At 38.3% G+C, this 13333-nt stretch overlaps 1 protein-coding gene across 3 annotated transcripts in view; it reads right to left on the bottom strand.

Annotated features, from left to right (window-relative positions):
• Positions 1-13333, bottom strand: part of MICU2 (mitochondrial calcium uptake 2) — a 266388-nt gene that overhangs the window by 169140 nt on the left and 83915 nt on the right. The window contains exon 1 of one of the 3 annotated variants that reach the window (XM_050937278.1): positions 9926-9988. The exons of the other annotated variants lie outside the window; for them this stretch is intronic. Coding sequence (XP_050793235.1) covers positions 9926-9973 — 48 coding nt within the window. The 5' untranslated portion in view covers positions 9974-9988. Of the gene's footprint in view, positions 1-9925; positions 9989-13333 lie in introns of those variants that run through there. 3 annotated transcript variants of the gene reach the window in all.

The following is a 13333-nucleotide window of genomic DNA, read 5'->3' as shown; positions in this document are numbered from 1 at the left end:
ATCTTTTCCAATTTAACTAACAGTTCCCCATGTGGAACCGTGTCAAACGCCTTACTGAAATTGAGGTAAATTATATCTACTGCATTTCCTTTATCTAAGTAATCCGTCACCTTCTCAAAGAAGGAGATCAGATTGGTTTGGCACGATCTACCTTTAGTAAATCCATGTTGCAATTCGTCCCAATTACCATTGACCTCTATGTCCTTAACTACTTTCTCCCTTAAAATTTTTTCCAAGACCTTACATACTACAGACGTCAAGCTAACAGGCCTATAATTACCCGGATCATTTTTATTCCCTTTCTTAAAAATAGGAACTACATTAGCAATCCTCCAGTCGTACGGCACAACCCCCGAGTTTATCGATTGCTTAAAAATTCTCGCTAACGGGCTCGCAATTTCACGCGCCAGTTCCTTTAATATCCTCGGATGGAGATTGTCCGGGCCCTCCGATTTTGTCCCATTAAGCTGTTCAAGTCTGGCCTCTACCTCAGTTGCGGTAATATCCACCTCCATATCCACATTCCCGTTTATCATCCCTCCATCATCACTAAACTCCTCACTAGTCTTATTAAAGACTGAGGCAAAGTACTTGTTTAGATATTGGGCCATGCCTAGGTTATCCTTAACCTCCATTCCATCCTCAGTGTATAGTGGCCCCACTTCTTCTTTGTTTTCTTCTTATTTATGTGGCTGTAGAACCTTTTACTATTGGTTTTGATTCCCTTTGCAAGGTCCAGTTCAATGCGGCTTTCAGCCTTCCTCACTTTATCCCTACATGTTCTGACCTCACCAAGGTAGCTTCCCTTGCTAATCCCGCATTTCTTCCACTCCCTGTAAGCTTTCTGCTTTTTCCTAATCCCCTCTCTGAGTTGCTTGCTCATCCAGCTTGGCCTACAACTCCTGCCAGTGGTTTTTTTCCCCTTTCTTGGGATGCAGGCTTCCAACAATTTCCGCAGCTGCGACTTAAAGTAATTCCAGGCCTCCTCCGCATTTAAATCCACAAGTTCCTCCGTCCAATCCACTTCCCTAACTAATTTCCTTAACTCTTTAAAATTAGCCCTCGAGAAGTCGAAAACCCTAATCTCAGATCTACGTTTGTTTATCCTTCCATCTAGTTTGAACTGAATCAGCTCATGATCACTCGAACCAAGGTTGTCCCCTACCACCATTTCTTCTACGAGGTCCTCACTGCTCACCAAAACCAAATCTAAAATGGCATCCCCTCTCGTAGGTACTTCAACTACTTGATGAAGAAATCCATCCGCTATCACATCCAGAAAAATCTGACCCCTATTATTCTTGCAAGCACTCGTCCTCCAGTCTATATCTGGGAAGTTGAAGTCTCCCATAATCACACATTTCCCCTTTGTGTTTACTTCATTAAAGACATTAAGGAGGTCTCTATCCATATCCAAATCAGATCCCAGTGGTTTATAGCACACCCCAAGCACTATCTCAGGGGAAGCTCTAGTTGCTTTTTTACCCAGTGTGATTTTTGCCCAGACAGACTGTCTTATCCATTCCATCGCTTCTTATTTCATTACAGTTAATCTCAGCATTGATGTACAAGGCTACTCCACCACCTTTGCCTTTCTTTCTGTCTTTTCTAAACAGCCCATAGCCTTCAATACCTGTACTCCAGTCATGAGTACTATTCCACCAGGTTTCTGTTATCCCTATAATATCCGGTTTCACTTCCTGCACCAGTAGCTCCAGTTCCTCCATCTTGTTACCTAGGCTCCTCGCATTAGTGTACAGACATTTTAATTTTTCGCGTTTGGCGTCAGTGACATTCTTTCCCCCGTTGTGCAGAGACCTTCTACCACCAGCATCACCCGCTACTCTGGTTTCTACTCCACTATTCCTCCTTGGATCAATTCTTTGGTCCGCAAGGGTGTCCCCTCTCACTTTGTTTACTTCCCTCTCCAGGTTATATTCCGGCGTGGAGATCTCCTAAACATCTCCCAACCATCTCCCCCAACTTCCTAGTTTAAAGCTCTCTTGATGAGGTCAGCGAGCCTCCATCCTAGAATTCTATTTCCCTCCTTACTTAGATGAAGTCCATCCTGAGCGAACAGTTGTCTATCCGTAAACGCTTCCCAATGACCGTACATCCCAAAGCCCTCCTTATAACACCAATGCCTGAGCCATCTGTTGATCGCCATAATCTTGTCACTCCTTCGTCGCCCTGCTCTAGGAACCGGCAGAATCCCACTGAAGATCACCTGAGCCTCGATTTCTTTGAGCGTCTTCCCCAGTCTGGCATAGTCCTCCTTGATACAGTCCAGCGAGTAACTAGCTGTATCATTTGTTCCCACATGAAGGACAATCAACGGATTCTTTCCCGCTCCCGCTAGAATCCTATTCAGCCTCAGGTCCACGTCTGTATCTTAGCCCCTGGCAGACAGCACACCCTTCTGTTCTCCCGATCAGGTCTAGTTACAGGCCTGTCTATTCTTCTCAGTAAAGAGTCTCCAATCACGTAGACTTGCCTTTTCTTGGCGACAGTGTGATTCTCCGGTCTATCCCCCACACCAGCTGGCCGCAAGTCCTCTCGATTTGTATTCGCCCTTACAATCCTCCTAGGGCTCATACTTGGTGTCGCCTCCATCGACTCCTCCCCTCCTTCTGCAGGACTAGCTGCTCGTCTCTTTTTCCTTGCCCTCTCTCCTTCAGCAGCCTGCTGTGCTCCGTCTTCATTTTCCAACTCAGCAAACCTGTTCCTGAGTTCTATTTCTCCATCGCTGGCCCGTCTTTTCCTCTGCCTGGTTCTCCTAGTCACATGCTTCCACCGTCCACTTTCCTCACCCAGCAGTCTCTCCTCAGAGTTCTTTGGTCCTGCTTCTATCCGCTCGTCTGAGCTTATCCCCTGTGCCTCATCATGTCTGTGTTCCATCATCTGCTCAAACCCCCTTCTACACTCAGCCAGAGTTTCCACCTGCATCTCCAGTCCTCTTATCTTTTCTTCCAGCAGCTCTATCAGGCAGCACTTCATGCAGACAAAATTCCTTTCAGGTGCCCCCTCCAGGACCATGTACATACCACAGCTACCGCATCTGGTCATCCTCAGTGTATCTCTACCTGCTGCCTCTGCCTCAATCATACCCTTCCAACTCTGTGCCTGGCAATCCACACCTCACACCACACCACAGGCCACCAACAAGCACTGGGCTGCTGGCAGAGCCCTGCCCCTTCCCTTCTCTGACTTCCTGGTTTCTCTGCCTTGGTCTCCCCTGTAACCTCCCCCTGGAAACTCCCACTGAAACTCCCCTGTTAGCAGCTCTGTTTGCTGGCTCCTGTGTCGCTGCCTGAGTGCCTGGCTCCTTATATAGGACCCCTAATCAGGTAAGCCCCGCCCCCAACTCAGGGCTCAGCCTCGCTCCCAGCACATGGCCCCTAGCACAGGGCACTCGAGCTGCCCAACAGGTACCACTGAGGGATAAAGTTTCTTATGGCCATTTGCCAGGCACACAGACACCAAGAGTTGAATGCACATGTACAATCAGTCAAGGGGGAACCGAAACTTTTGAAAAATTTTGATGAATTGAAAAAGTCAACAAATTCATTTGGGATCAAATGAAATGTGTTTTTCAACCCAAGCAAAATGTCTAGCTTCTGCACACTTTTAAACATAAACACACAAGCAATTAAAGGCTAGATTCACAAAAGGAGGTAGGGATGGAGCTGTCCAGTAGTTAGGGCTAACCTGGGATGTGGGAGATCAGGGCTTCACTCCCACCTCTGCTGATGTCAAGCAGGAATTTGATCTTGGGTCTCCCATCTTGCATGAAAGTGCCCGAACCAGTAGATTATAGAGTAGTCTGGAGTAGGTCTCTCTGAACTCTTCTATTGAAGCTGTTCCACTTGGTATAAATAATTAAATTTTTATTGGGCTAGAAAGAGTGTGAGAAAATGACTCTCTAACTTTGTGGTTAGGGCACTCACCTGGGAGGGAGAAGACCCAAATTCACATCCCTGCTCCACATTAGACAGAGCGGGGAACGGAATCCATGTCTCCCACATCCCAGGTAAGTGTTCTAACCACTGGGCTAAAAACTATAAAGTTGGCATCATGACCACTGCCACTTCCTCTGCCCTGTTTTGTGAATGGCACTTAAGTCTCCCCTGAACATTTTTCTGGCTGAAACCATTCAGCGAATGTGTGTGAAATTTGTGAATGATTTCAGGTTCAACCAAACTGCATTTTTTGGTGAATAAATCATTTGACTGAAAAATTTCACCTAACTCTTCTTTTAACACATTTACAAACAATAGTGATAGAATTATTCTATATTGTAATTTCCAGTTAATATGATATCATAGTAAGTCTCTCTATGTTGATTAACTTAATAAAATTGACTGGAAATGTGATGTAACAACAAAATCATTTAAAGGTCATTACCTAGACATTTAAATGTTGCAAGGGAAATGAAGACTGGACTTAAGCAGGTTCATTCTATAACTATATTAATCTCATTTCTAAAGATGTCATTTGTAAAATGAAATTCCTTCATGGAAGACATTTCCCTGCCTTACTGTGCTGTCTCACGTCTGGCTCTGTAACCATTAAAAACCTTTTTAAAAGAAATTAACACTGAACACCTATGTTATTCTGTAATGAACATGCTTTAACAGAAAGAAACATACACCATTAGCCAAATAATTGGAGTGTATTTGGCAAGTCAGACTTGAAATCTTTTACTCTTGGAAGGAGAAATACTCTAGTAATAAATAGCTAGAGACAGAGAAGATCACATTTGTTACTCTGAAAGCATGAGTTCCATAGACATTGAACATTAGTTCTATTGAGTTTTGGATATCATTTTCTGTATATGGAGATGTGATGTACAAGGTATTCATTTAATTTCTCAGTACAGAAACGGTATATCAAAGTTTTGTAATATTTCCTATATTATATTTTGGTAAAGCCAGTATCTCTATTAAAAGAACAAAATGCTTTGATAAATTATTGGTGTATTGACTGTCAAAGGTAACCTCTGCGCTAATACATAGCTAACATAATTAGGGAAATCATAGTAGTTTGCTAATTTGCTGACCTTCCTGCGGTGGCATTACAGAAGCCCAAGAAGCACAGAACAGTATCTCAGCTTACTACTTTGAAAATGTCAGAGACAAAACAGTAGGAATAAATGGTCAATTTGAATATGGCATAATGACATCACAGGGGTGTCACTTTGTCTTGTACTAGAACTGGTATAATGTTTATTTATGATCTGGAAAAGTACGTAAACAGAAAAATTGCAAAATCAGCATATGACAAAATTATTTAGTTTAATCAAGACAAGTCAAGAGTATTTGGAACTTCAGAAGGACCTAACAAAAATAGATGTATGAGGAGAACAAATCCAAGTTGCGCGAGTGGTTATATACTAAAATCATGTGGGGAAATCTTCTTTAGAGATGGAGAGGTTTTAATTTTTTTCCTTTCAAAATATTTCCAGTATTTGTGGCTTCACTTGGTGTATAAAGCTATCCTATTCCAAACTGACCTAAGATAAAGTGGAATCCAAGAAGAAGTGATTTAGGGTCACTTCAATCCACAATGGTCAATCTATATCATAAATATATCTAATAATTCCACTCAGTTGGTAATTTCTGTTGAGTAGAGAAGATGGTCTCTGCTTATATGTAGCTTACCTTTTTTGTCCTAGAAAAACGTGAGCAAAGGGCAAAATATTTTTAGTTTGGAGCACAGTTCATTAGAAGGAGGCAATCTGATGAAGCTAAAATAGGTATATACCTATTTATAATTCCCATCATATGGATAAATGCAAGACATTTTTCTATATTAATTTAGCTTTCATTTCCACAGTATGTAAAATTCTAAAAGTTTCTACTGCTTCTGTGGCCTTTGCAGATATGGTTAACAACATTCAATCTCCACCACAGTGGATTCACCTGTGTAGGAGAATTTAGAGTCTATGGTCTATCTATTAGTTAATTAAATGTTGTATAATTTTATGAAGTATCATTTGATACTAATTCAGTATTACAGGTACCTAATTTTAATGGATTCACTATTTAACTGAGCCTAAATTTTAGATATTCTGACTTAATAAAATCTACAATCCTTGCAAATAAATCTGTTTTAATCAGTGTATCATATCTTTATGAATCCTGCATTTTACTGAATTCACTCTCAGCAACTACTGCATATATGAACAATGCAAAGTTGCCTGTATTTAAAGACAGTGTCATGTTAATGATTTACTTTGTTGTAGGAGAACCAATTTAATAAGCACTGTGAGTATTACTTTGATCATTATATCGACTTTATCCTCAGACAGTAAATCATTCTAAATTATGGTGCACTTTATCTATTGGTTTACAGTAGGTGCAGACAAAAACTGCTTAGGATTTTGTTAGAAAGTAGCTTCATGTATGATCTTTCCCATTTTACCAGTTTTATTCCTACCAACGAATGATTTGGATAATAGCAATTCTGCTATAATTGTTTGATTATATTTTCATGTTTTCTCTAGAATTTGTAAGTAGGCAGTAAAAATTTATTCATACAAAGTCCTAACCCAGAAGCAATTTTCTTCCAATTTGTTTGTTTTAAAACAAAACTTAAGGCCTTGATTGTGTATAGTCCCAACGCAGGTGTACAAAGAAGTAGCAAGGAGTACGGGTTCCCCATTCTTGCATGTGCCTGTTAAAGCTTTCTAAACTATGGGTCCTGGCTACACTCTTATGTGGAAGCAAATGTTTTGGGAGAAAACAGAGACATGGCTCTGACCTCCAGGGCTGGATGAGCACAGGAGGTGGAAGTTTATGTTTAAGGGTCATCATAAATTACTCCATTCAGTGCAAGAGGGAAGCCCTGGGAGGTGGTGTGCCTCTGAGGCACAATACTTCCTAAGTGCACCTACTTGCCATGTTATACGCAAGCCTGTGACATAAAGGCACGTGTAGGCTTCAGTTAGGAAGTCTAAATTATATTAAGGAATGGTAAATTTTAAACATACACTTATAGCTAATTCAGATTTATGGTTGAAAAAGCCATTACAAATTTTACAAGGTACACACTAATGAACAATCAGATATCTAAAAACAGAGTACCCTTCAGGGCAAACTGGAGTCCCCTTTTCCTCGCAATACTATTGTGCCTAGGAACTGAAAAAAAACATGTTAGTCCCCAACTCTCTCCTTTCCCCTCCTGCTACTATTTAGAGTCAGAAGCAGCCTACTCTGGAACGAGTTACTGCTCCCCAAAACCTAAAAGTCTCTATCTCACCATATATTGGAACAGTTAAATTTGTATGACTGTTTTGGTGAAACTGAGCATCTTTATTCTGGCTGTCAGCTAGCGGAAAAGAGACTTCAGCAATATGCTTGCACACTTAAAAATACATATCTATCCTACATGTTTAACAACCAGAAGACCAAACCTCTTCATATTTAAAAAAGTATTCAATTTAAATATTAAACCATGAACTGGACATGACGAATGTACTTCTTTATAATTTTTAATGGTTCAGGAAGTTACATCAGTTTTAAATAATAAAAGTAGGATGAGTTCTGAAATTTTAAGCAAAAACAGTTACAAGAAACAGTTGTTTGTGTATATGGTGAAATATAAATCTCACCCTCTGTGGTTTCAGAATACTGTCCTGGGCAAGATGGATACAACCTTCCTTTAAGGGTGAAGTTTCTGTCTTAACTCAGTGTCCTCACTTCTGTGGGTTTAAATCAGCCTCTTAATACTTAATGCGTTTTTTGTGATTCAGTTTATTTTAGCTAGTCATTTAGAGAAAAGAAGCTAACTATGTGAGCCCACACAACTGGATGTTTAAAGACAAATTTCTGTAAAGAAAAAGCAAATTGAGCTGCCTTTATAATTCACCCAAATTACTTAGGAGGTATTGTAGCTTCCATTATTTTCAATACTCTACAGCAACATAGCTGCTTTCAAAAGAAATTCATTTAGATGTACTGAGTTTACATGGCAAGATGTTTAAAAACAAACAAAATCCCTTTACTAGTTTTTAGACATCAAAGCAGGTTTTAAAAATATATGTATTTCAGTTTTGCACATCAGCTTTGCATAACACAGCTTTAGTCTCACTTTCCCCGGTACCATCATTTTACAGGAAAGACCCATAAATTGGTAAGCAAACTGAAATGACACTAGTTTAATAACAACATAAGGTGGGTGCAATTTCTTTCTCTGCCTGAAACAGGGAGAACTGGTTTTAATGTATTCAAAACTGATTTTAAAATATCCAAAACTAATGCTATATAAACCTTTTACCTATGCTAACCTTTATGTCTGTATCATGTTTTATTTTAAAAATTATGTCAATGTATGTCCTTTGATCGTGATGTTATTAAGATTTAAAATTTTGAGTCAGTGCTTTCAATACATTTCAAGCATGTTATGGCTAACAACTTCCACCATGTGCTATTTAACTACATAGGGTTTAAATGGGAATTACAGGAAGTTTGATCTGTAAAAGAGAAGCACCAAGGCATCTATGCAGAATGAATTTTAAAGGTTATATGTAATCCTTTTTCTTGGAAAGAGATCTAATTTTTACCACACTTGAGTTTGACTTAACAGATTTGCAAAAGTGATTATCAAAAAGGTTTTAATAAAAATGGAAGCCAAGTTCTATTAGACACAGCTAAAGCGGATACTAATTCTGAAATGTTTGCACTTAATTACTAAAACTTTTACATTTCAACACCATAGTCCAAACTATATTTTGTTTACTGAGCAACAGTATTTTTTTTTTATTCCTTCCTTTTCTCTGGTAATTACAACACACTTTTGGGGCGGGGGGTTAAACTACTTTTTCTGAATCAGCACAGGACAATAAGATCAATTTATACTGCTAACTGGTGAAATCAGGCAAAACACTATTCTGCAATTTGGTTTTCAAGACACTATTATGCTTAGCTAACTATAACCAGAAAAAACAAGCATGCCTGCTGCTTATCAACACAACTTCAAAAACAAGTTATTGAATACCATAGCTCTATTTGCAGGAGATAAACTTATTGTATTTTCTTATAACTATTGGTCAGCATACTACATACATTGCATTACCATCCTGTAAGAATGATGGGATTATGTAAAAAGAACCTTTGGTCCCAGCTAGAGATTAAGTAGTCATGTCACACTATTTCTATTCTACCGCCTTGAAAACTGTTTCAAAGCCATTCTAAATCCTTGTGAGGGTTTTAAATACGGCATGCTTTCAAAAGCCATCTGCAAAAGAAAGCTTGAAGAAATAAGCCAAATAGCTATTTTAAAAAATTCAGTGTTTTTTAATCTGTAGACATCCACAAATGGCTGCATACGTGCTCAACTGCAACTGCAGTTTGCAAATCAAGTTCAAGCATTTAAAACAGTTTAAAGAATTTCTAATCTTAAGTCTTGGAATGAATTCTATTTGATATTTGAAGAGCAGTGAAGTACTTGTCCATAACATTTATCTTGATTTGAGTTTCAGAGCTGTTTATATTTAAATCCTTATAAAAGGTTACTTCATATTTAAGAACAAACAAGTATAATGGGAGAATTGATCAGATTTCACTAACTCTGTATTTTTTTTTTAATAACTAATGCTAGGAAAAAATAATTTTCTTTTGACAAGCATTGGAGGGTAAGAAACATACATAACTGTCTTTATTTTAAACTTTTCTGGACTTCATAGTTGAAGTTTTTCCTACCATCTCTTATTTCATTTAAATTTTGGAAGGCTAACATTTTACTGAGATACTTTAAGCTGGGTATTAATAAATAACTAAAAATAGAATATAGACAAAAATCTTACAATTCCTGTGAGATACACTTATAAGATATGAAACATTGAGGCAGCTCTCTGAAATGCAACAAGAAAGTAAGAGCAACACAAACTTTCCAGCTGAGAACATACAGTATGTAATGACTTAACTGAAAATATTTGTAAGAAACTTTGCCAATGTGTTGCAATTTGCTTCATTATTTTCTCCTCATTCCAGCTCCTCCCACTACACAGCAGATAGCTTCTTCTTTCCAGCCCGTGAATTTTAAGACAGCCATTATTACTACTATTTTGTTATCTACTTGTACTGCAGTAGCACCTAAGAGCCCAAGTCATAGCCAGGACCCTGTTTTTTGGACAGCCAAGACAGTACATCTCTACCATTACCATCGCACTTTTGTAAAGGATACAACTTCCACCAGTCCACAGGTTTAAAAATTAGTCCAGTCTTGAAGGTCTTTAATATAGGCCAAGCAAATATACCTAAGGAGAAAACAGGTGAAAACCAAGAAAATATGTTGAACAGCAAACTGATTGCAAACTGGGCTAACCCAGGAAAGTCATCAAGTCTTTATTGCAGTGGAAGAATGTGTGTATTTCTTGGACCTTACTCTGCTCTCACCTAGACTGAGAAGCGAAAATAACTCCATGGACCATCTTTTTGTTCTGTGTTTGTACAGCACAAAGCACAACCGGGTCCAATCCATTACTAGGGTTTCTAGGTGCTATAAAAATAATAAATAAATAATAAAGTCAAAGTAGTTACACCCATTACAACTGGGGTAAGGGAGCAGAGAATCAGGTCCCAGGAATTTTTCCTTTAGGGTAACATGTACAGCTTACAGCCCTGATCTTGTATTACAATCCACTATTGTCGAACCCAGCACATCCGAGTTGTACTGAAATCAGATGGACTCCACACAATCCATGTGAGCAGATCCCAATTCAAGATCAGGTCCTGAAGAATACTAATGACAAATAATACGACTAAGGATTTATGAAGTATTGTGCCATTTTACTGCATTTTCCTTCCCTCCACTTGATTCTAACACTTTGATTCTCTGGATATGGGATATGATCATAATCTGAATTCATTTTAGATCTCACAATGTCTAAATTATTATATGTAAATACACAGAAGAACCCCATTTAGTAGCATATTTTATAAAAGACCACTACAAAAAGCCAAAGGTAGAAATAAATTATAATTTCTTGTTAAGTACAAGTACCAGTAAAGTACCTTTGAAAGAAAATAGTGTGGATTTCAATACTGTGTCAACTGACTCTTTGAACTACAAATCATATCTCAGAGAACAGCAATAAATGCAACAAGAGGTAGATGTAATTATATCATGAATCTGAAGTGCCCTTTGTACCTAAACAATATATTTTTACAGTGAAGTGGTTGTCATATGAACGATTTAGTAATACTTGTGACAAAGATGTCAAGATCATTAGACAAGGTACAAAATACTAAAAAGAATAACCATTATATACCTAAGTTATGGAAGCAAAGGTCAAGTTTTAAGAAACGTTGAGTTCTCAAGTTTTGAGTTCCACATATTATTTTCCATATATAATTAATATTGAAAATAATGTCACAAAGTTGATCACATGTTTATTTTGTTTCATGGTTTGAAGTAAATCTAACAATGGCATTCTAGAAGATGTAAAAGGATGTATTTCATCTCTAGAGTTACCACAGATCTCCATTCTTAGTCCCATCCTCTTCCCTTCACATAGGCGAACTCATCAGCTGCCATCATCTTATGCTCATGACTTGCAAATCTACCTATGCGCTGCTGACCTGTTTTGCATGATTCAGTCCCACATCTCAAACCACTGCTCTTGATGGTCTTCCTGCCACCTTAAATTTAAGATGATTAAAACTAAACTCATACTCTTTCCTCATAAATGCCCCATAAGCCAGCCATTCTTCGCACTACTGTCAATAATACTATCCTCCTCATCACCCAGGCCTATGCACAGACACACATCTTTGATTCCTCTTCATTAGTGATTCACACATTCAAGCTATGTCCAAAACCTTGCTACTTTATTCCTCCATTATTTCCAAAATTACCTTTTTCTCTCTATCTACATAGCTAAAATATATCCATAGCTTTACCACTTCCTGTATTGCTAGGGTAATCCACCTCCATCCTCCCCTCTTTGGCCTATCATCCACATTGCCCCACCCACATTCCTTTTAAATCACAGCCAAGATTATCTTCCGTGCCATCTTCTTAAGCATGCCATCCTCTCTTCAAATCCTACAGCTTGCCCCACCTTTTTCATCACATCAAGGATAAGCTTCTTGTTCTCATCTTCACAACTCTGCTCCACTCTACTTATGGGCTTTTGTATCTGATTACACTACCCTTCACTCTTTCTGCTCTGTCAGTGATGCTAGCTTTGATAGTCCACTAGTTTGCTTCTTCCATAACCTGATTCTTCCTGAGTGTGTCGATAATGACAAGCACATTGTGGGCATTAAAAAAAACCCAGAATACTAAATTTGCAAAATTAAGTGCTCTAAAGTTAGGAAATACCTGAATTAATGTTCCTCATGCAAACTTATTTCAGATCCCTTATGTGTATGTATTGAATTTTTTTAAAAATGTAATTTCCTTTAAAAAAAAATCTTACAATTGAAAAAAAAATGCCATTATGTGGCACCATACTGACTCCACAGCAGAATTGTGTCTTTACAACAGCACATCTGAAGAAGTGTTTTTTTCAGCTGATGCCCAAATAAATCTGTTAGTCTTTAAGGTGCCACTGGACTCCTCGTTGTTTTTGTAAAACAGCACAGTCTTCTACCACTTGAACAGGTAGCATTCCTGGGCTCTTTTCTTCTATGTTTAACTGCCACAAGAGGGGCGTTGCCACTGGGTTTCACAGTTATTTGCTAGAAAGCAAAGCAATGCAGAGACTCAGGATTCCTGGGTTCTATCCCAGGTTCTATAAGGGAACTAATGGTGACAAATCCTTTTGCCCCATCCCTGCAGCCTCTTCCAAAATATTTCAACCTGGGAAATTTCAGACCAAGTAGTTAAAATGTAGCAAAGTTATAAGCTACTGAAAACATAGGCTTGTAAAGGAACGTGTTAAGCAACCTTAACTATAGGCATTGCTACCAGAGTTGCCTATAACAACAAAGGTCATCAGTGACTTCTCAGACTTGTGCCCATTTTTTTTTTTTTGTATAAACACATACCATTTCCTCATAGATTTTAGCTATCTTGAAGTGCCTAAAGTCTATGCTACACAAACTGTTGCCCTAGCTGTGAAAACAGTATTATTTTATTTTTGATAACAGGATATCTGTTAGATATTAGCTACCCTATATGCTCAAGCTAAAGATTTATTGTAACTGAAGCAATGTGACAATATGCCAAAACAAAAAAGGGAGAAACGAAAGCAATTTTTTTTTTTTTTAAACCAAGTTCTGGCAGAACATGCAAGATTAAGGATCTAGGTACTAAAGGTGCATACCATTCATATTTCTGTTGTAGCTGATATAAAGCACAGAACATTAAATTACAAGTAAATACA

This window comes from Gopherus flavomarginatus, chromosome 1 (genome assembly GCF_025201925.1).
Source record: "Gopherus flavomarginatus isolate rGopFla2 chromosome 1, rGopFla2.mat.asm, whole genome shotgun sequence".
Classification (NCBI taxonomy): Eukaryota; Metazoa; Chordata; order Testudines; family Testudinidae; genus Gopherus; species Gopherus flavomarginatus.
Note: the sequence above shows the minus strand (reverse complement) of the source record. Positions and strands in the feature narration are given on the sequence as shown.